The sequence below is a fragment of the Podarcis tiliguerta genome (genome assembly GCF_965153285.1).
Source record: "Podarcis tiliguerta genome assembly, chromosome: 2".
In the NCBI taxonomy this organism is placed as follows: Eukaryota; Metazoa; Chordata; class Lepidosauria; order Squamata; family Lacertidae; genus Podarcis; species Podarcis tiliguerta.
The window spans coordinates 34,656,878-34,679,443 of record NC_139535.1 but is presented as its reverse complement, the minus strand read 5'-3'; the positions used below and the strand labels follow the sequence as shown (position 1 = coordinate 34,679,443).

The 22,566-nt window shown below is 40.7% G+C and overlaps 1 protein-coding gene across 3 annotated transcripts in view; it reads right to left on the bottom strand.

Moving 5' to 3' along the window:
- Window positions 1–22,566, bottom strand: part of GRM7 (glutamate metabotropic receptor 7) — a 399,167-nt gene that overhangs the window by 29,098 nt on the left and 347,503 nt on the right. For 2 of the 3 annotated variants that reach the window (XM_083424909.1, XM_083424907.1), the window contains 2 exons: window positions 5,848–6,094; window positions 214–306 (listed from right to left, as the gene is read on the bottom strand). In XM_083424909.1, coding sequence (XP_083281035.1) covers window positions 236–306; window positions 5,848–6,094 — 318 coding nt within the window. In that variant the 3' untranslated portion in view covers window positions 214–235. The remainder of the gene's footprint in view (window positions 1–213; window positions 307–5,847; window positions 6,095–22,566) is intronic. The other variant, XM_083424908.1, reaches the window with a different exon arrangement.

Below are 22,566 nucleotides of genomic sequence, written 5' to 3'. Positions count from 1 at the left end.
CCTGCTCTATGCTCTTGAGGTGGCTCACGTTGGCTGATTTTGCCTCCCCTTAAGATTTTCATTTGCATATTATTTCTTTGTTGACTAGTTTTGATTAATCTGACATCTTTAGTTCCATTATTACATTGAAACAAATGTACATTCTTGACATTTAACTTGCTTTTAAAAAACTTTTTAAAGAATTAAGCAGTAAAAGTTAGATCTTTGTCTTACCTTCTAAGAAAGCAGGCAAGAGCTATACTGTAGGTGGAATAGTGTACCAAGTAACAGATTTTTGTACACTCTTTCTTACAGGTGGTATGCAGTCTACAGGAAAAGTAAATATATTGGTATATGTAATGCACACATTTGAATAGATAAGGTAATTTTGGGGGGTGATATCAAAAGGTTTCAGTCAAGCAACGGAAAGGACTTCTGCTCTCACATCCGGACTTCCCCATTGTCTCTTCCTCTTTGTAGCCCCCTGCATGACTTCAAAATCTGCTATAGATGGTTATTGGTTGGGGTCCTCCATAGCTTATTGAGGAACACAGAGTTACAGGGGGGGGGGGGAGAAAGGGGAAGTCGCTTTGCGTGAACAGATGCCCATTTGTGTGATGTTGAATATCAACCTTTAATTTATGAGCTAGGTTTAGGCACACTATAAAGTTTGGGGATATGGCAACACACAAATTACAGTCCTGTAAATTAACAATGAACAAATCAGTTCACAGAAGGCTTCAGGTACCTCTGAACATAAGAGAAGGTGCCTACACATCAAAGGAATATACTGGTTGCATTCCAGAAAGGCCTGGAACTGTTTGCACCAGCTAACATCCAGAATCTAGTTCCCTATATTCAGCTATGCTATCAGTCTTCACTGTCTTCCATACTTCTCTCGTTTGGCTGGTCTTATGAAACTCCCACCATTCCCCACCATAAAAAGATGAATTAGGCAACAACATGCCAATGATGTTAGGAACTGATACAAATGAACAAACGAAAGAAACGGCACAGCAGAGCAGTGGTTGCATCGTGGGGCCTACTTCATTCTCTGAAGTAGAACATGGGATGTTTTCATTTCACATGTACATCATTCACAATCCACTGATGGGATTCCACAGACAGAGTAGATTCTTAACTGCCATGTTTCACGTCACAAACATCCTAAATGAAGTCTTACAGAATTTTTGCTCCCTTGAGAGATAGGGAGGCAACAAAGCTTTTCAGTTTTGCCTGTCTGTGCTGCACTTTCAGTTAAAATTATATTCCATGGTAACTCAGAGGAGATGAGTATATGTGAGGGGGTTAGAAGTCCTAAATGTATCAAATCTACTCTTGAAGCACATTGAGGCACTGATTTCATTTTCATTATGGTGGTCAAGAAGGCAACTCCTCCAGCTGAGAACTTGCTGGCTTGAAAAAAAGAGTTGCAATACATGGTGATTCACACACCGGTAGCCTCCCGATTCAATTACAGTACAGTGGATGCTCGGGTTGTGAACATGATCTGTGTGGGAGGCACATTCACAACCTGGAGTGTTCGCAACCTGCAGCACCACGTCTGTGCACACACGGTTTGCGATTTGGCACTTCTGCGCATGTGCAAAGCGTGATTTAGCGCGTCTGCACAAGCGCCGAAACCCAGAAGAAACCCGTTCTAGTACTTCCAGGTTCGACGCGGTGTGCAATCTGAAAACGCACATCCTGAAGCATCTGTAACCCGAGGTATGACTGTACTTAAAGCTGTAATCATTGTAATATGTGGGGTTATACTTGAAGACAACATGGAAGCTTCATTTAGTGATGAGTCCATTGCCAGAATTGGGGTTGCCTGTGTTACATCTATTCTGAAAGTATCACATGGTATGCTTTTAATAGAAGATGGAGAAGAGGGGAGCCACTGCTTACCTGACCTCAGGTTGCCTGCATCTCTGCTGTATATTGTGACTGAGTGACTAAGGGGTGAAGCGGAGATGAGGTCAGTATGGTGGAGATGCTCTGAATGTAGCACTGGCCTGGTTCTGCAGGTATGTTGGCACTGTACTGACCTTGCCAATGCTTCTTAAGAACCAAAAAAGATATTGCTGGATTGAGCCAAAGGCCCATTTATTCCAGCATCCAGTGGCCATTCAGTTGCTCTTTACACTCTCCATCTCCACTCAATACGCAGCAATGACTTTTCCTTAAGGGAAGGCTCATGCTTTAGAGCCTTCTGAAGCATAACAAAATCAAAACATACAGATAGACACACGTTTTCCAGGTATGTGGGTAGAAAAGTTAAAGGAAATTAACAGTGTGTGTGTGTGTGTGTGTGTGTGTGTGTAGGTAAGGAATGTTTTACTGTCTCAAAAGAAAGACCCCAAAGTGAGAACACAAAAGTAGGCAGCTGGCCTTCCACTTAAATAAATTATGTTTGCCTTACACAACCATCCAAATTTCATCGATTGTGAGGGTTGACATGCAACTTCCGAGCTCCATCACAAAACACTTAAACTCAAATAGGAGAAATCAGGGATGGAATTGTGATTTCTTAAGGGAGATTCACTTGATGTTTGAAGGTTTATGGCAATGAATTTAATGTTATTATCTGACATAATTATGCAAGAACTCTACGTAGTATGATTTTCTGACCCAAGGGGTGGGTGGGTGCTTTAAGATAATGACTTGATGTGGTCACATGCCTGGAGGAAAATTGTTTTGCTTCTCAAACATTCTGAAGAAAGTAGTATTTGAGAAGTAGTTTCTCTGAAAAGAAGTATTCTATTTTTTTTTTAAGGGAACCCTTTCATTAAGGAAGAAGTGAGATCTTATTTCTCATTGCTGATTTCATAAATATATTAATCTTTTAAAGAAGCTAAAGACAACAGGCACAGACATTGAAATTAAGATAAATATGGTGAGTTGTTTGCTTTTGTCCAAATTTGCCACTTTCTATCAAGAACAACATACACTTCACTTATTCAAATGATAACACTATGAGTTATTTTGTCAAATAACCGTGAAATTCAACCAGTGAAACACATGAGAGAAAATGAACAATTTAAGAGAAGAAGTAACAGTGCCTCCAACAATTCTGCTCATTATAAACTGCTGGATTTATTTATTTCTAAACACAATCACATATGGAAAATACTTATAATGCAAACATGTAATAGCAAAGCAAAGCTGCTCAATGAGGAGAACATGCACATATCAGATGATAACAGTATTAGTGATTAGCGAGACTTTTAACGTTGTTAAAAGACAGGAAAAGCTTTGGATTCCACCCACTTCAGCCTCCTGCCATAGAAGGCTCTTTGATACAGTGAAGGTTTCTGCAAAAAGGAGGTGATTTTCACTAATTCCCCCTTTGCCCCTTCTGAAAATCTGCTCTAGAGGACTGGCAAGAGAGTCTTTGGAACAGAGTGGGAAGTGCTTTGAGGGCAGGAGTGCAAGGGAAGGGGAAATATGTGAAAATCTCCTCCATCCCACTTCCATTTGCGAAAGCTTCTGTGGAAGCAAAGAGCCATATATGAATGGATTCATATTTGAATGCATCTCAACCAGCTGCCCACTGCATTTGTTAGTGAAGGGCTCAGTTCATGCCATTCACCAAGACTCACTGAGCATCACATGCAGGTAATGGTCCCCCACCATTCCACTTTGGTCAGTCCCATGGTGCACTGAATGGTCCCAATAACTTTCACTTACACTGTTTTTGGCCTTCAGTAAATCACTGCCAGAAGATCAATTAGGAAACATATTATTAGAAACCCCTACTGGTGTTTGAGGTTGTAGGGAGAAAAAAATGTTTGAAGATGGAGCAATATATAATGAGGTGATCTTGCATATAATTTGTTGCAACCTCATATAACCCCATTATCAGTGCTTTACCTGAGGCACGTATGTCATTAAAACATGTTGCCTCTCTTACGCTTATGAAATGCACCAATTGTGAGGTCTGCTTGCACTAGAAATATGTTTTTTGTGTGTTAAACGTTAAACTCTTAGCAGCAAAATAACACAGTCAATTGCTAGCTTTTTATTATTGTTTTCGGTCACCAAACAATCTAGTGTTTTGAGGTACATGAATCTCCTGTGGGGATAGATATAGACCATGGATATAAAACCTCATCTTTTCATTAAATAAAGGAACACATTGTAAAATCCCACCAAACACCTCACAGCAACAACCTTTGTTAAACCAAAGATAGCTCTTAAAGAACATTTCATTCCTAAATTAAGTATATAAGTCATCAGGCTCTGTTTCAGAGTAATATACATTGAAATGATTTGGGATTGTGTCAGAATAGTATTTAAGGGTGCTCCATCTCACAGGTTGCAACTAGCTGGAGCTATTGCCTTAATTTCAGACCTCAATCAGCACGTTTTAGTTTTCGATATATGAGCCCTTTCAAGGCTTCCTCCACATGGATGGTGAAGGGGAGCCTCTGACATCACAAGCACTGCTTGTGAATTTGGGGACCTTGGTAGTGTGGACTACCTGTGCACATATTCAACTGCCACTTGGATTTATATATGTGGTGGTCCTGAAGGCAATGTGTTTCTCCTGCCTCCTCTAGAGGTTTGCCTTTAATCTCCTTAACTGGTAAGGAAGCTGGGACACACTATTGGACACAAAAGGCTTTCTGCAATGCACTGAAAGAAGTTGCCTGAAGTTGAGTCTGTTATATGACACTTCAACGGCTGTTGACAAATGTGAAGTTTGAGTTTATAGATTCTTCTAAGGAAGACAACCATATCTATTAAAATGTTTTCTCATATAATTTGCATCAAATTTGCATGTGTGTATAACTTTCAAGTTAACATGAGCCCTCGGGTTATTATTAGGGCTGTCAGTCAAAATGGTTAATCAATCACCTGCTTTTTAATCGATCTATTTAAATAAATTTGCATATTTTCAAATAGTTTGTTTCTGAGGATATTAAAGGAAGAATGTCATTTCTCTTGATGCAAAAAAAAAAATCCCCAGATTGTGCCGCTCATTCCTAGAGTGTGCTACTCACTGAAAGAGCAAAATGTCACTGCTTCATTCAGAAATTTTGAATATACCATATTCCATATAACAACACAGAACCAGAACGGTTTCTAAATGAACAAATCCTGTCAGTATTGAAGTAACACTGATTTTAACTAAGCACTGTCTATAGCTTGCGTTTCTTTCCCATAGTTGTTGTACTATGGAACACCAAATAACATCTACTTTAGAGGACAAATCAATCAAAATAAATCTTTTTAAATTTCTCTTTCCTCACATTTGGCACAGAGATTGTGTTGCCTGTGAATGCTTTAGTCTCAGGTTCTGAGAACCACATGTGATTTTAATAATAATAATAATAATAATAATAATAATAATAATAATAATTGTGATTTATGTCTGTATTCCTACTTTTCAGTACTGGATATAAGCATGGAGAAAATGCCTCCACAGAGATTAACAGATGTGCGAATTAGCCAAGTAAGTCAGACACAGAAAGGAGAGGGACCACCAGGCAGATGTCCTGCCTCTCCATTTAAGACCATCAGTCATATAGGGCAGGTGTGAATGAGGGCACAGTATTGGGGTCAATTATGAAAGAAAACTGCTATACTTGGAAGCCTATTCCTAAAAGAGAAGGTGAGGCAAGGAGGAATAAATGCTTGTGGTTTTCAAGAGTAGCGCAGAGGGTCTCTCTCAGTGGGGAAGAGCCAAAGAGCAATGGAGAAAGAATAAATGTCATAAAAAGAGCTTCCCACAGAGATGAGATACCTTTAGCTATCTGTGTATAATCTTCAAAATAGGAGATCAGAACTTATGAAGGCACTTCTCAACATGACCCCTAGCATAGCACCGGCAGAGAAAGCAACAAGTTCGAGATTACTTACTGTTTGGGTCTACATTTTCACAAAGTTCTGTTTTTGCTTCCCCATTTGGTCTGTCGCTAGTTTTGTGTGACAGTCGCGACGACATGGTTGCTGCTGTCACTACTGCCTTAAAGCTGCGCTTCCGCTTCTGGACGTTTAGTTCAGGGTGGAAGATGATGATGTACACTTTCGGCATATAAAGCATCCCCAGGGCCACTGAAGCACTTAAATTCATGGATATTGTAAGTGTGGTGGTTTGTATGTAGACCTAGGAGAAAGAACACACAAGGACACTGTTGAATAACGATTGAGAAGCGGACAACAGCACCTTAAAAAGGAGGTGCCTCTGACATAACTTGAAACAGGGTGGACTACAAGATAGCTTGTTTTCCTTGCTCTGAATTTTGCAGTAGTAGTTCAACATACAAAAGGTGCTGCTGCTCCACCATTCTGTTCCCACAGTAACTGTAGGAAGCCAATAAGAAAGACATCAGTGCTTACTCTTACCATTTGGGTTTCCCAGCAGCTGTTTTCCTACCTTTGATATTGGAAGCAATATATAGCCAGCAGAACTAGTAACCATTAGTGGCCTTTTCTCCCATGAATTTATCTAAATCTCTGTTAAAGCTATCCAAGATGGCATACATCACTCAGTCTTGTGCTAGTGAATTCCATGGTTTAACTATGCACTGAGTGAAGAAATACTTCCATTGTCTGCCCTCTATCTTCTTGTCATTCAGCTTCATTGGATCATCCCTACCCACATTTTCACGCCATATGAAGACCAAATAATTTAAAGAGGGCTCTGTCAAGTTTGCAGATATTTCTAGGTTAGAAATCTCATACGATCTTATGTATAAACGCAATGTAAATCTCACTATATCAATCAGAACTTAACTCTCAGGTAAGTCTACAAAATTGGTGTTTTTCATCATAAAATATTATCATGTACATAATTCCCTTCACTGAACTATTTCTGACAGAGCTTATTGTCTCCTGGAATGAAGATTAAGACATGGAGTTGTATAAGTCATCACAGTCCAACAAGGGGACTGCATGCTGAGTCCTGGGTGCTGGAATATAACAGGCAAATTTCCCAGAACCAACTCAATATTTATGAGCTTCCTTGGCAAGCTTTTCGGAAAAGTACATCTTGTTTGGGAGACTTCTCTCCCAGTTTGCAACATTGGCTCAGTCTTTTCGGTTTTGCTTCCAGTTTTGTTCTTGTCAAATCACACCTCTATTTTTCCAGGGAGTTTTCAACTGCCTTAAAAAAAATTAATCTATTAGTGTCCTGGACACTAACCATAGCTTAGCTGTGCAAAGTTCTTGAAACTGATTTTAACATGCAAGGGCAGGAGTTGGTAAACTACAGCCTGCGGGCCGGATACTGCCTGAGGGGGTTATTAAACTGGCCCCCGGTCCTTGCTGCCCACTCGGTCAGTCCCTGTGCAGAGCTGAATCGGCGCACTGGGACACAGCCACAGCTTCCTGTTGGCTGCAGGAAGCTCCTACAGCCAATAGGAAGCTGCAGACGTTGCCTCCTCCCCCACCATGTCTCTGAAAATCAGTGGGGAAAGAGCGGCAGGCGTGTGTGCATGCGCACGCGTGCGCCCTCTCTCTCACGCTCCCGTGCGCGGGCGATCCAGCCCACTGGTGGAAAAGTTTGCTGACCCCTGCTCAAGGGGGAAGTATGCTAGCACAACTCAAGGGATCCCCTAGGCTTTGAAGTTCTGTAATCCCAGGTATTGTCTGCCTAAGATCCAATGAACAAAAACTTAGGCAGAGTTTCTTTGTAAAGTCTACACTACAGCCAACGCCACTGGTACCTTAAGATCCTCACCACAACTCATCCTGGTTCCACTTACATGGGTTGTGTGAATGTGTGTTTCAAGCACACTTTTCCATTTTTCTTACCAGGGATGTAGCTAGCTGCTCTTCCTCCCAACACAAAATACCAACATTATCTTCTTATGCATATTTACTAGGATGGACATCCCACTAGGATGGGGGATTCTTCCTCCAAGGATTTCAGGCAGTTACCCAAGTAGCATGTTAGGCTAAGTACAGGAGCGCTGGTATGATGAAGCAGCAGAGGGGCAGAGCTGGCCTTTAAACATCAGTTTTCATGTCACTTATTTGAATGATGAAAGGGGTAGAGCAGCAGGGTAGTGGTGAGGTCAGGACTGTGTAGGGCGTCAGAGGAGCCAATCCACTGCTTCTGCAGGTGCATCTGTGAATTCTCAAACTTGCCACCATCCTGAACAAGCGCTGCACTATCCCAGGGAGTGGCAGTGATATTGCTGCTTCCCACTTCTACTGTCCCTGCCTGAGAGATAATGGCTGTCCCATGGCTTTATAGCTTAGTAGGGATTTGAAACTTGGTCCTCCTAAAGGTAAAGGGACCCCTGACTGTTAGGTCCAGTCGTGGATGACTCAGGTTGCAGCGCTCATCTCGCTTTACTGGTCAAGGGAGCTGGAGTTTGTCTGCAGACAGCTTCCAGGTCATGTGGCCAGCATGACAACACCACTTGTTGAACCACAGCAGTGCACAGAAATGCTGTTTACCTTCCTGCCGGAGCGGTACCTGTTTATCTACTTGCACTTTGATGTGCTTTTGAACTGCTAGGTTGGCAGGAGCAGGGATTGAGCAACAGGAGCTCACCCCGTCACAGGGATTCAAACTGCTGACCTTCTGATTGGCAAGCCCTAGGCTCTGTGGTTTAGACCACAGCGCCACCCGCGTCTCTTGGTCCGCCTAGTTAAGGCCTAATTTATAAAAAAATGTTGACTGAAAAAGAGGGAAATTACCATTCTTCTCAGGTACTCTCTAGTGTAAGTCAAGAATAAAATCCCCTTATTTTCATGCTATTCAGCCTCGAAGGTTCCTCTCATTTCTAAAAGAGACTGATCACTCTAGGTCTAGTAAACCAGTCAGGCACTAAAGCATGATTTTAGCTTCTTGGACAATTGCTCCCATCAAATAGGATAAATCTACTTATATGCTGAGAGTTAAGTGCCTGAATGGGTGACCCACCTGTACATGTGTATAGTGGAAAGGATGAAGAATTGCTAATTCATGTTACAGAGCCTTTAAGAAGCCTCGCAAGCCTCAATCAATTTATTTAGTAGCTTAATCAACTAATGCTTTAATTGCAGATTAAATGTTGCCCCATAATTATTCAGAGGGTGCGCTGAGATTAAAGGGCAGCCTGCCATTCAGCTTGCAACAGTATGGGAGCTTACTCTTCCCTGTGCCAAATTTCATGAAAAGGGTAACTTACAGAGGACCTTCCCGGAAATTGGTAGCCAAAACTAGCAGACAATTTGTATTTTAGTTTGAGTCCATTGCAGCTCTCAGTGGGTATCAGATCTGGAACTCCACACTGACAAAGGACCTCAAAGGCTCCTTTACAGAAATGTCTTCCTTGCCTCTTCACCACTACTGTGCATCATTAAGTACATTAAAACAATTCTGCTGGACGTCCTGTTTCCCAGTGACCACTGAGCTGCCCATGGAAAGCCTACAACTGAGAAAAGAGAGCAATAACCCTCTCCTAGTGTTGCTCTGCAGTGTGTAGACATCATGATTTGTAGCAATTGCTAGACTTATCCTCCATGCCTAATCCTCAACTGAAGAAGTTCCAGCCCTACATTTTGTGGCAGCAAAATCCGTTTGTCAACAAGGCACTATGCAAAGAAGTCCTCCCTTTTGTCTTTGAAAATCTGCTTCTGTTGTGCACGAAATGTACACCTGGCTAGGGAAGAATGGCTAGAGATGGATGAGCCAGCCCATTTCTTCCTCTGTATCTTGCAAAGAAGCATATAATTGTAGAGTTGGTCATCTAGTCCAATGCCCTGCAGTGCAGGAATCTAAACTGAAGCATACCTGGGCAGATGGCCATCCAACCTCTGTTTAAAAACCTCCACTAAAGGTGAGTCTAGGGACACGGGTGGCGCTGTGGGTAAAAGCCTCAGCGCCTAGGGCTTGCTGATTGACAGGTCAGCGGTTCGAATCCCCGTGGTGGGGTGCGCTCCCGTTGTTCGGTCCCAGCGCCTGCCAACCTAGCAGTTCGAAAGCACCTCAAAGTGCAAGTAGATAAATAGGGACCACTTAGTAGCGGGAAGGTAAACGGCGTTTCCGTGTGCGGCTCTGGCTCGCCAGAGCAGCGATGTCACGCTGGCCACGTGACCCGGAAGTGTCTGCGGACAGCTCTGGCCCCCGGCCTCTTGAGTGAGATGGGCGCACAACCCTAGAGTCTGTCAAGACTGGCCCGTACGGGCAGGGGTACCTTTACCTTTACTAAAGGTGAGTCTATCACCTTCCAAGGAGGTTTTCACACATGCTTCCTCATAAATCTGTTTCATCCTACTTTCCACATTAATATGCATTCCTTTTTTTAAAAAATCCATATAAAATTTCTCACTAAATACATATTTAAATATGCATTTTAAAACTTATATTCTCTCAAAATGCACATTTGTAAACATATTTTCTTGAAAAACATACACTTCTTTTTTTAAAAAAAATGTTTGATACAGTTTTGGGCTGAGAGATGTTTCACAATATTCAGAAACGTGCAACGTCCGGTGGATAGCTTTGTTCTGATCAACACATTTGTTCAGGAGCAGCAACAATTCAGAATTTTAACCTCCCCCCCAAAAAAAAAGTTACATCAACCTGAAATCAAGAACACATCAAACTTTGTTAAAGTACATTAGCAAGAAGAACACCCTCAGGATATCATTTGAATGCAAAGATACCTAGGTTTGATCATTTACTTTACATAAAATATTTCAGTTTGAATTTCCATGTGTGCCACAATCTCATGTTCTCCATGCAAATGACACAAAATTACCTTAAAATGCTGCAAATAGCCTTTAAAGTGCAGCGATATTAACTAGAAAACTTCGAACAGCACATATGGCACCAAATAGACAATTTTAATGGCTAAGGGGCTGTTGCATCCTCTAATCACTTATGGATCAGGTCCTTGTGGGGTTGTACTATGAAATGCCACAGTTTGGTCATCATATTTTATTTAGCGACTACCACTCATTCACCATAAAAGCCTATAAAAAGAAAGACAATTGGGCTGTAAATACGTTACTACAGGGTCACACTTGACAATTGCCTACTTCTAAGAACAAATTACTTTTTGTACTAACACTTTTAAAAGAAGCATCATTCAATAGATGATTTCATAGCTTTTTCTGTATCAATTGAGATGTTCTGTGTCTCTCTGCTAGAGAGAAGTGAGTAGCTGAAATGACTTGTGTTTTTATTATGGGGCTTTACTACTGAGTCGAATCAAAAGGAATGGTTATTTTCATCATCATTATTTCTTTTAATGAAACAAATCTTCACAAGGCCATTTAAAAATAAACTCAAATTTCAATCATAAAAATATTCACAAGACAATACAATGTCTGGATCGTCCTCATAAAGCAACTGTTAGTAAATGGCCCTGTGATGGAGGAAGAGGTAACAGCTGTTTTTGTCCTACAATACATACTCTTTACACAACTAGTGGTTTGTCATGTACTGTTGAAGATTTCACCATCTACCTACATCTCTTACTTAATCAGGCACTGAGGAGAGGCATTGCATTCAACAGGACCGACTTCTGAACAGACTACACTGTTAGTTATCTGAGAAAGGTCTAATATTACATAGCAAAACAACCAATTAAGAAGGATATTGACAAGCTGGAACAAGGAAGGCAACCAAGATGATCAAGTGTCTGGAAACCAAGCCTTATGAGGAACGCTGGAAGGAGTGGGTATGTTTAGCTAGGAAAATAGGAAACTGAGAGGCGATACGATAGCCATCTTCCAATATCTCAAGGGATGTCACGTGGAAGATGGAGCAATCTTGTTTTCTCCAAATTTGGAGGATAGGACCCGAACCAATGGCTTCAAGTGACAAGAAAGGAGATTCTGACTAAACATCAGGAAGAACTTTCTGATGGTAAGAGCTGCTCAATAGTGGAATTGACTCCCTCAGAAGTGGGTGGACTCTCCTTCCTTGGAGGTTTTCAAGCAAAGATTGGCTGACCACCTGCCATGGATACTTTAGCTGAGATACCTGCATTGCAGAGGGTTGGACAAGATAACCCTTAGGATCCCTCCAATGTTCTATGATTCAGTGAACTTGCTTGAAATCTCCACAATAATGCCCTTTCGTATCTTCACTCTGTTCATAGTTCTAGCTCCGGGTTTGCTTCTTTTGTACATAACCCTTAGCTTAAACATGTGTTTTCTTTATACCTACAAACGCTCTACCTACAAACGCTGATCTGTATAAGAATAGCCAGTTAGATCAGGCTAGTGGCCCATCTAGTCCAGCATCCTGTTTTCACAGTTGCCAACCATCCATTGAGGCAGAGTATAGCCATCAAGGTTGGTAGGAGTGAATTCCTTAGTTTAACTATGTGCTGTGTGAAGAAATGCTTTTTTTCTTCTGCCCTGAATCTTCCAACATGCAGTTTCATTGGGTGTCCACGAGTTCCAGTGTTATGACAGAAAAACTATCCTCCTTCTCCACATCATGTATAATTTTATTCACTTCTACCGTGTGCTTTTCACTCTAACTTAATTCCAGAACAAGACATTTTTTCCCATTTATTTTACAATATTGCGGTGCATCACCATATGTACAATAGCCTGTGAGTACATAGGTCCAGTCTGAAAACACACATCTCAGGCCCGTTCACTCAATATATTAGTTAGACAGAGAGAAGCAGACAGAAAAGAAGGCAATAACTCTGCTTGCTTTTGAGGGGGCCGCTAGGGGCGCATTGGAAGATGGCTGACAAGGTAATTAAGAGGCTGGTATGGGAGTATGCAGCCTCCCTGGTTACCCCAAGGGAATGGGGAACACTGCCTTGCCTGCAGTTGCCATAAATCACCCCCGGATTCAAAAGAAGGGGGTGAGGGCACTAGGCACACAGCCCTCGTATGAGACGGCTCTCCCTGAAGCTGTCTCTTATCGCGCAGCTTGATTGCAGGAGCTCAAAATAAACAATTAGAGAGAAGCAAATGCACATATTTCAAGTGAAGATCGGGAGTGAAGACTGCTAATTTAAGTGATCTCTGTGAAGTGGAGCGACGGGCTGGATTCAACAATAAATCAAGATGAAGATACTTCAAAGGGTCGGTATGTCAGAACAGGACTGAAAGGGGGGGGACTTTTCTTTTTTTTATCTTATGTGAGTACCTAACAACCCTCCCCCCAAGAAGAATCGTTGCAATTACTGATTACAAGCAGGATGATTAAGAACTGTGTGGAAATAAATTACTAAGCAAAGACATGGCTCGTGGGAAGTTTTGGAAAGGAAGGAAAGGTCTTTGTGATGCAGTTATAAAAAGAGATTTATTACGGCAGGCCTGGCTTCAGGATGATCGAGGGGGAGGAGGACCATGGTTTGTTATTACATCAGATTGTGAGTTTGACCTGGCAGAACCCCCTAACAATTGAGGACTGACAGGCCTGCAAGGATTAAGGGACAGACTTTAAGAATGTCTTGTACGGAAGTATGTTAATGGCGTCTGTTTGTTTTGATATGGTTCTTGGAGAATGCAAAATCCACACAGTAACAACGTTTGTTTTCAACCCGCTTGCAGAACCCCGACACCAGAGGTCACAAAGAAAGGAATATATGACAAGAACAAGAAGATGAGGAAAATAATAAAGAGAAGATTGAATAGAACTGTATTAAAGCAGCAGCAAGAAAGATGTTTGGATCCCTTTTTGAACACGAAGGATGGGTACCCACAACAAAAATTTAAAAATTTGGCTGTGTAATTTGGAATTAATGTGAGTTGGAATTAATGTGATTTGATTGGGCGCTTAATAAAAATTATTTGAAAAAAAAAAAGAACTCTGCTTGCTTTTGTTGTTTCTGTCATTGTTTCTGCATTTGTGAATAGGAAGAAGTAATGCTTAAATTAATTGGTACTACAAGTTTATTATCAGGGAATAACAAGGGATAGTGAATGTGGTATGAATATTTTTAAAAAAACAAACACAAACAAACGAACCAACCAACAAACAAACCAGTCATCGCTTTCAGTGACATCTTGGTGCTTGTTTCTGTTTTACAAGTTGTACATCCACTTAGCACAAGGCACATCCCAAGGGAAAGACCTATCACTGTCTACATGAAATAGCATAAGGTTGGTTTTTTTAAAAAAACACAACAACATGCAGTTTCTGTTGCACTTGGTTTTGCAGTACCAGATGGAGGCTACAAGCTCACCTCCATGCCTAGACAACCCTGTCATGTTCATTCCATATGTTTTAGAACTGTTTAGAACTTGTTTTTATCTCGATACCTGAGGCAGCAGAAAAAAGAGATTGGAAAGAAAATATTCACTTGTGTGACATGTATTGGGGGGAGGCGGGGAGGGAATCTTTCATCCAGATTTTTCTAATTCCAATCTGTCATAATTCTGAATTTATGTTTTGTCCTCCAGCTGTCCATTTCATAAAACTTTGCCCTTTGTTTTCTCACATGAATGGCAGAACATATAATGGAAGGTTAAAACATTTGGGTGAAATCCAACTAAGTCATACCCTGAGGAGGCCATTTAATTAAATATTTACTTGAACATTTAATACTTAAATAAATACTTGAATTTACTTAAGCACGCCGATTTCCACAGGTTTACTCTGACTAACAGTGGATATCACCCTATTTCTGTAAAGTTATCTGATTTAATTTCAAAAGCACTTATTTGGGAGATTAGTTCCTGGAAAAATTAATGTTCCTCCACAGCTTTGGTTTAAACTGTTATGGCATGACCAGATTTGGAAGATGAATTTCCAGTCGGCAATGATGAACCATAAATCCTTGCTTTTCTGCAATCCAAATCTTTCTTAAGTTGGGATTCTGTCATTGGAATGAAATAGCAAAAAGCCAAGCTTTTTATGAATATGTGGTAGTTTTGGCGGAGGAAAAATCCTTGTAAAATCTTCATGCTTTTAGCAGTTTAAACTGTTAAAAATGTGGGACTGCTTCTAGCTGTTTGGAGTAGGTAAAAAGCATTTTATACAACATTGTCTGTAAACGCAGGTATATTATAAAATAGCACCCCTTCCTGGGTAATTGTGGGTGGGGAGAGATGCCTGTCTCCATATATTTATGAGGGCTTCTGGCAATTAGCTAGTGACCCCACCATGGCCTGTTTGGGGGGCTGCATTTTTGGGTCAAAACAGGGCCTCTGCGGTACTCCTACACACTGGCAGAGATGTGTAGAGAGGGGCCCACGCTTCAGTCTAGCTCTTGCAGCTTGAGAAATAGCATTTGCAAGGGTAGGATTTTCTGAATGTTAAGTTAATCCACATATTAACTTGGTTACTGAGCTGATTCTGTTCTCTTCAAAATGAGACGTTTTACAAACTGGGTACATAAAGCATTTTTGTGGCTTGTCTCTTTACACAAACATGGGACAAAAAATGGTTATTCATTTTAGAGATTTAGAAATATATGTTCTTTTTTGTTTTGGATTTCAAGAATATGATTTCCTTTAACCCTGTTATTTTTACCCAAAGTTGCTTCAGACTGTATATTTCTGATGATATACAGTGTTAATGTATTTATTTATTTTTTGTTTTCTAGGAAAATAAGACACTCTCACACACAAGAGCAAACGAGTTGCCAGAAATGGAAATATTAAACACCTATTTAACGTGTTGACAACAGCTACATTTTCATGGGTAATTTAACAGTGAAAATTCGAAAGGTGCAAGTGTAGGAGGTTGAGGGGAAAAACAACAATTCTACAGGGTCCTGGAGCACCCTACAACGACCTTATATTGTCAAGCCTATCATCACTTTTCTCTGTTTCATCAAAATCCACAATAACTATTCAAAATCCTTTCACTACACAGGAAGCCCCCCACCGAGCTCACGTTCCAAGATACCGCACATATCAGTGAAATCACGTATAACTGAAACACATTGAAAAAGCCCTCTTAATTATATTTCAGTGATGTTTCTGGGTTACTTCTGGGTTTGGAGTGATGCGCATATACACGGTCGCACACATACTGAATATATGTAAATGGGGAGACAGCTATCTGCAACTCTAAATAGACAATTCATTACCAAAAACAAAATATTCTTGTACTGCAAACCATAATGCATTCCCATCTGCATCTGAGGATGATAATAGGTAACAATTATGGCATTTGCATAATTTTTCTTCAAACACAGAATTTCCATTTGTGGGAGTTTTTACACTGCAAGCATTTAACACACACCTCTTAGCCTACAAGAGGTGTGGGTTTTTTAAGGGCAATTGAACTGCAAAGTAATGCTATGCTGATTGCTATGTCTTCAGTGTAGCTCACTAAGTTTTACCAGTGACTAATGATGGCACCCAGGGGACATTTGATAAACAAATGATAGTAGTTATGATGATTGCAGCTATTACTGTACAAAATAACAAGGCATGCAAATAGCCTCTCTGAAGTTTCCATGGGAATGTCAGAGTATCATTTGCACCATCTGACTGTCAAATCAGTGCTTTGTAATTAAACAAAAGGTGATATTCTCTGTAGGGACAAGAAAATGATGAGAAGCTATATTCACTACATTTGCTGTTTAACACATGGTAATACTGCATGTCCAGTGTCAGACATACTGATTTGCTCTTAAGCGAAAAGAGGCCACAAACAGGGATTGTACTAGCATGCTAAGTTACATGATTAAAAAGTATAATCGAGTTGTCCAAGTGGGAACAAAATAGATGTTGGTTTATAAACTACTGGTACATTTGAAGCCTGATGCTGTACATAGTTGTGTTCACAGAGGATAGTTGCACTTTCTTCTCAGTGCCTTTTTTCGAGACAAATAGGTGCCAGTACTCACCATGAAGGTGTTACAGTAAGTGCCACTTTTTTATAACAACAACAAAGAGGTGTCGGTACTGCATATTCTTGAGTACCCCCTGAAAAAAGCTCTGGTTCTTCTAATGTTAGATTTGCTAGTCTCTTCTTCTCACTCCTAGTGAAAGAGGAGCTACTAATAAAGGTTCCATAAGTAGTGGGTTGAGATTTACCCATACAATTTTGTTTAAAAATGGGTGGAGAACCCATTTTCAACCAAAGGGTGATATTTATGCATGTGAAACTTTCTAGGTTCACATGCAAGATGCAAACATTTGTATGGATGTACAGCACAGTAGGCCACTGAAGAACCAGATGTTTTGCATTCTGTGCCTCATATCACATCATCCTTTCTCAGGGCAAGCAAGAGATGTTATCATAAATAAAGAACACATTCTAGCCAGTAAAAGTGCTCAAGGAGGGCACAGAATAAGGGTTGCAAAGAGTATGGGAACAGAACAAAGAGGCCTGCATTTGGCCCTTGGCTTGATGCTTCCTGTCCCTGACATAGCCACTACTGATCTCTTAGATTTGCAAGCCTAGTTTTCAAAGCTCCAAGTGAAAGAGTAGTTTTTCATGAAAGTTATGAACTTTGTAGTAAACTAAGCATAGGTAGGGGTTAGATTCACACCTTTTTTTGTGTTAGCATACCTTGCAGCTTGGGTGAATTAGATTGGAATAATCACTTACAGTTTCGGGAGTTCAAAGGCTTTATTCATGCAGGAACTATTTACAGGTTGAACAGAGATAAAATGAGAGATAAGTAGCTAACAATTTGTCTGGAGGGAACAATAAACAAAATGTCTCAGCTTTTAGGAGTGGAGTTAATTTAGGCAAAGAGTTACAAGCAAGTGTTAGCTAGTTTGCAAGACAAACATTGCCCTCATGTGGTTTAAGTGAACATATGTGTTAGCTAGAAGTTCAGGATAAGGAAATGTATTTATTTTTCTCCAACACTTTTTAGTTAGGTGGATTTACTCCAAGAAATTATTGTTTATCTGCAGACTAGAAACTTCCCACTGCCACTATGGTTATCTACACTCTCAACTTCATTTAAAAAAGGTAGTGACAATTTTCCAAGCATATACCTAATGTAATATAGATGCTATGAAGACGTATCAGTCTGCAGTATTTCTACTATGGCCCAGCTTCCTAAATTTTGATTTAAAAAAGTGTCCTCTCTGGTTGTGAAGCCAAGATAGATCAAAGGGCAAAGCCTGCAAGAATGTAGCAGGCCATAGTGCAAGCAAAAATAGAGCTTGGTTTCTCAGTGATAAAGTAGGGTTCATGGATGACCAGGGTGAAATCTGGTGGGAAATGAAAAGAGTCTTAAAAACCTTGTGTTGGGGTTAGCATATTTTGGGAGGGCTCTGAAATTTACTGGCTTTTTAGATCCCAGTGCAAGTTACCTGCCAGATAAAAAGGAAAAGGAGCCAAAACAGTACAGTATGTAATGACTGGTTGGCAAACTTTGTATGGGTGTGGAGAACTAGGACAGCTCACTTTGGGGAACATGCTGCTGAGACAGATTTGGACTGAATTAACTGTCAGTGTTTGTAAAAAAAAAAAAAAAAAGGTTCTGACCTCCCTTTCTCGCCTCAGCCTGGTCCTCGGACCCTTGTCGGCATAAGAGTCCACAAGAAAAATATCCTTGTAGAGTACTTTCTGCTTTTACTCTTAAAAGTCTTTCTGCAAAAGCGACTGACCAACTGTACACATATCAACACTACCAGCTTCCACCAACCAACCAACCCAACCAACAAACTAACATTTCTCACTCTATATATACAACCCGGTGCAGGCCGCTGACTCATGCTGACCCAGCTTTTTTAAGCATTAAAGAAACAGCGGCCAACTTTTAGCCGTGACATTAACAGCTTGAATGACCAAGGAAAGTACTTTGTAGTAGAATCTGCTAAGTAGATGCTTTCAAAGAGATCTGGAGAGGTATCTGGTTCTACTTATGTAGGGTGGACACTGCTTCCTCCTCCTTGAACAAGATGTAAAACTGTTTTCTAAGGGCTTCCAAACAGCCCAGCACTGTGTCTTGTAGTTCTGGCAATAGGGATTTCAACACATAGCATCACCTGACCACACAATGACATCAGGCAACTGACAGATGAGTTTCTCTACCCACCTGTCAAAGTTTAGCTCGCCAAGGGGTGAGGAAATAATGATCTGTTTGACTGGCTAGAACAGTTTACCCACCCCTGTGTTTATGTAATTATTTTCTTCATTCAAATCAATGCTGATATCTCCCACACACCGATGTTCACACACACACACACACACACACAATACAAATATTCATGTTGTATTCTGTATGAACAGAATAACAAAGCTAATATATATATATATATATTTAAAAAACTGTAGTTTAAAATAACATTGTAAATTGTCTATACTTATTAAAGTCAGAGCAAAAAAGACCTGATTCTCATATCAAACTTGCATGTTTAGATTGGTTCCTTTGAGGTTCTGGAATGCTTCCAGAATAAACTAGTCATGAGATCAGAAGATGCCCCTGGTTCTGGAGTAATCATATCAAAAATACAATTTGCAATCCATAGGCCCTTCTAATATAGATGGCTCCTTCATCCATTAGGGATTTGAACATGCAATGTATTAATCACCCTAGCTGATAAATTTCACCTAGTATGCTGAAATTGGAGGTGCATTTATGGCTCAGGTAATTAATTAGCTGTCAGATTGGTCTAAGCAGGACTAAAAGGTGATGAAGGCAGACAGCCATTTTTTAACACTAAAATTGAAATTCCCTTTCTCATGAATATGTATGATTTCTTAGTCTGGTAAAATGTGTCTGTCATAAGACTCCTTATGGAGGATTTTAAAACATCTAACAAGAAGTCATCTGCCTGGGGCTATTTCGCAAATTATGCAGAGCAGACACCTGTTTGTCTACTTTTGACAGTCTGAAAGAGGTGTGATGAAGTTTATAAGTGAATTAGTGTTCTATTAATTTCATGAACTGATCTCTTTGCATCAAATTGTTCCCTGTGGTGGAACGGCTCTGGTGTACCATGAAACTCTACAAGGTTCTGCATTTAATTTAAAGGGCTTTGAAAATGAGTTGGGGGGTCTGGCTCACATAATACACTGTTGTTCACTTGAATATGTTTTACAGTCCCTGAGTATGTACTTACATGACAGAGTGAACTAGGAGATTCCAAAGGCTACTTCACACAGGATATATCCTTGTGAGGTTACTTCAGAATGTGCATGGCTGCCAAACTATACTCACAGTAGATGTCATTTGTGGGCACTAGTTTCTCAATGTGAGTGCATGTTAGAGATTATATGTGAGTTGAGTGGTTAGTGTGCCTAACATCTGGCCATTGCGCATATTCACCAGGACTCATGGAAAATGTGCACATGTGGATAGGGAACTGTGCATATTTCTTGGCCAGTAAACATCATCTTCAATAGCCCTTGGGGAATGTGTATCTATGAACTACATTAGCTAGCAAATATGGATAATCCCCAAAAGGCTTTGGGAACAGGTATATCTTGGCTGTGTTTTGCACATTCTGTAGGCAATGTGCACATTCTCCAGTCATTATGCAAAGTCTCCAAGGAACATGCCCCCCATTACTATTTCAGAAGTGTTCAATCTGCACCCCCTGGGCTGCTTCTGGCCCACTGCCTTACCTTACATGGCCTATGACATGCCCTCCCACTGAGGGCTATCCTCTGCCAACATTTCCTTCTCTGTGGTTGGTAAAAAGGAGGCATCTTATTATCTGGAAGGGGTAAAACTTATGTTTCAATCTCTTTCCTGCCCTATCTTTTCACAAGAACTATTATTATTTGACAATGACTCACTTTTCAGCACGATATTTAAACAAGATTTTGAGGAGTAGGGTTAGATTTGTGAGAATTGACAGCTGACCCACATAGGGCTTCTGGAGATACTGTACATCTGTTTCCCACAATATTTTTAGACATCAAACTAAGATGTCTCTTTTTCTTCAAACCTGTGAAGATAGCTGATATGAAGAGTCATCTTTTCACTGCTGAATTTGTTTCATAATGTTGCTGCTTTTCTAATTTCTACATGTTATTGATATGCTGTATTTGTTTACTGCGCTGGGAACCTTCAGGTTAAACAGCGAGTAATAAATCTAACAACTTAACAACAACAATGCAAGAGAATGTACAGAATGCATCTGCAAGGGTTCTGCACCTGTTTCACAAACCAATGCCTAAAAATTCACTGTCATGCAATGCACCTACATCATGAACGTATGAAGTTGCCTTACACCCAGTCAAATCTGACCTGACCAGAATTAACTTTTCTGACTGGAACAGTTCTCCAAGGCCTGAAGACTTTATAGATCTTCCATTCCATTCCACGGTGATGCCAGGGATTGAACTGGCATCCGATGCAAGTAAACCATGTGCTACTGTCTACCCTTCATGCTACTTTTATGATAGTTGTGCCCTACAGTGGGCAGAGTGAGGCAGGTGCTCCAGGTGGCAGATACTAGGGGGAGGCGGAGAAGGAATGGTAGTGAGGGCAAGAGTTGTGTGCCACACAGTCTGCCCCACAACCCCAAAGCTAGCCATCTGCCTCCAGATTTGGTGAGGGATGCTATCCTTGTCAGGAGCTTGTCCTACTCTCAAGTATGACCCTGGCAGAGACACATGCCCGACTGGAATGTTCTCTCCCTCCTAGTTGATCGTTTGGGAGCCCCAACATCACAGTGACCGATGCCAACAGACACCGGCACACTTAAGAGATCCACAGAGTCTTCACAGCTTTCGTGATAGATCTCAGCATTTTGGCTAATCTACTTTATTTACATATAAACACACACGGAGCACTACAACATGGCTCCTTCTCTCTCTAGCATCAGACAGTAAAAGGCAAAAGAACAAAGGACAATAGTCCCACTTCATGGAACACAGTAACACAGACATCCTGTCTCCATCACTTCCCACTCTGTGGAGTAACAACATACACCGTCTTGTGAAAGACAACAATCCCATCACTGCAATCACGGAGCAGGAATTCTAACAGTCCTGTTGCCAGTGCTAAAATTCTGTACCTGAAAGGGAGGCACCATCTTGTCTGACTCAGGTAGAAAAATGTCCTGAATGACCCTGATTATGGGATACAGCACATGGGATACAGAAGTTCTTTCTCTCATACGAAAGTAATGGATGAGTGTCCTTTAAACAAGCAAACAAACCCTTTCAACTTCCCTAACATCCCAGTGTGCTTCTGTACAGAAATAAAGGCAGTTTTACAAGTCACCTGGGACTACATTCTTTGTAAACATATAGAAAGATAACTGCCTCGTCTTTACTGTTGCAGGGAAACCTAAGTGACACCAGAAAAATCAATGTTTGCTTTTAAAAGTGCATGGTTCCTCAATGGTTGCTTTTAAAAGCATTCAGCTCCTCTCTCCTAAAAGAAACCCAAATAAAGTCTCTCAGACATTAGTGGGCTTTTTGATATTGGTTTGCTGTGATATTTTAAATAGTGACAGTGTAAGGCCACATGAAAGCAGAAAGATTTTTGGGGATCTCTCTCTCTCTCTCTCTCTCTCTCTCTGTGTGTGTGTGTGTGTGTGGAGAACCTATTCAATAAGATTTTACAGCTGTGAAATTTCATTTGGCACAAATGTTGCACTCACTTTTTTGTGGAGATCATATTTGCTGCCTCAGAATGCCATAAAATTTGGCATGCAACAATGCAATGGTAATAAACCTGGGGAGAAACAAATGAGGAGAACAATAACACTGATAAACCCCCTAAACGTGTTCATAAGTGCTCAGCACAAATGTTTCCCAGTTTAAGGCTCTAGTTCACGAGAGCATAG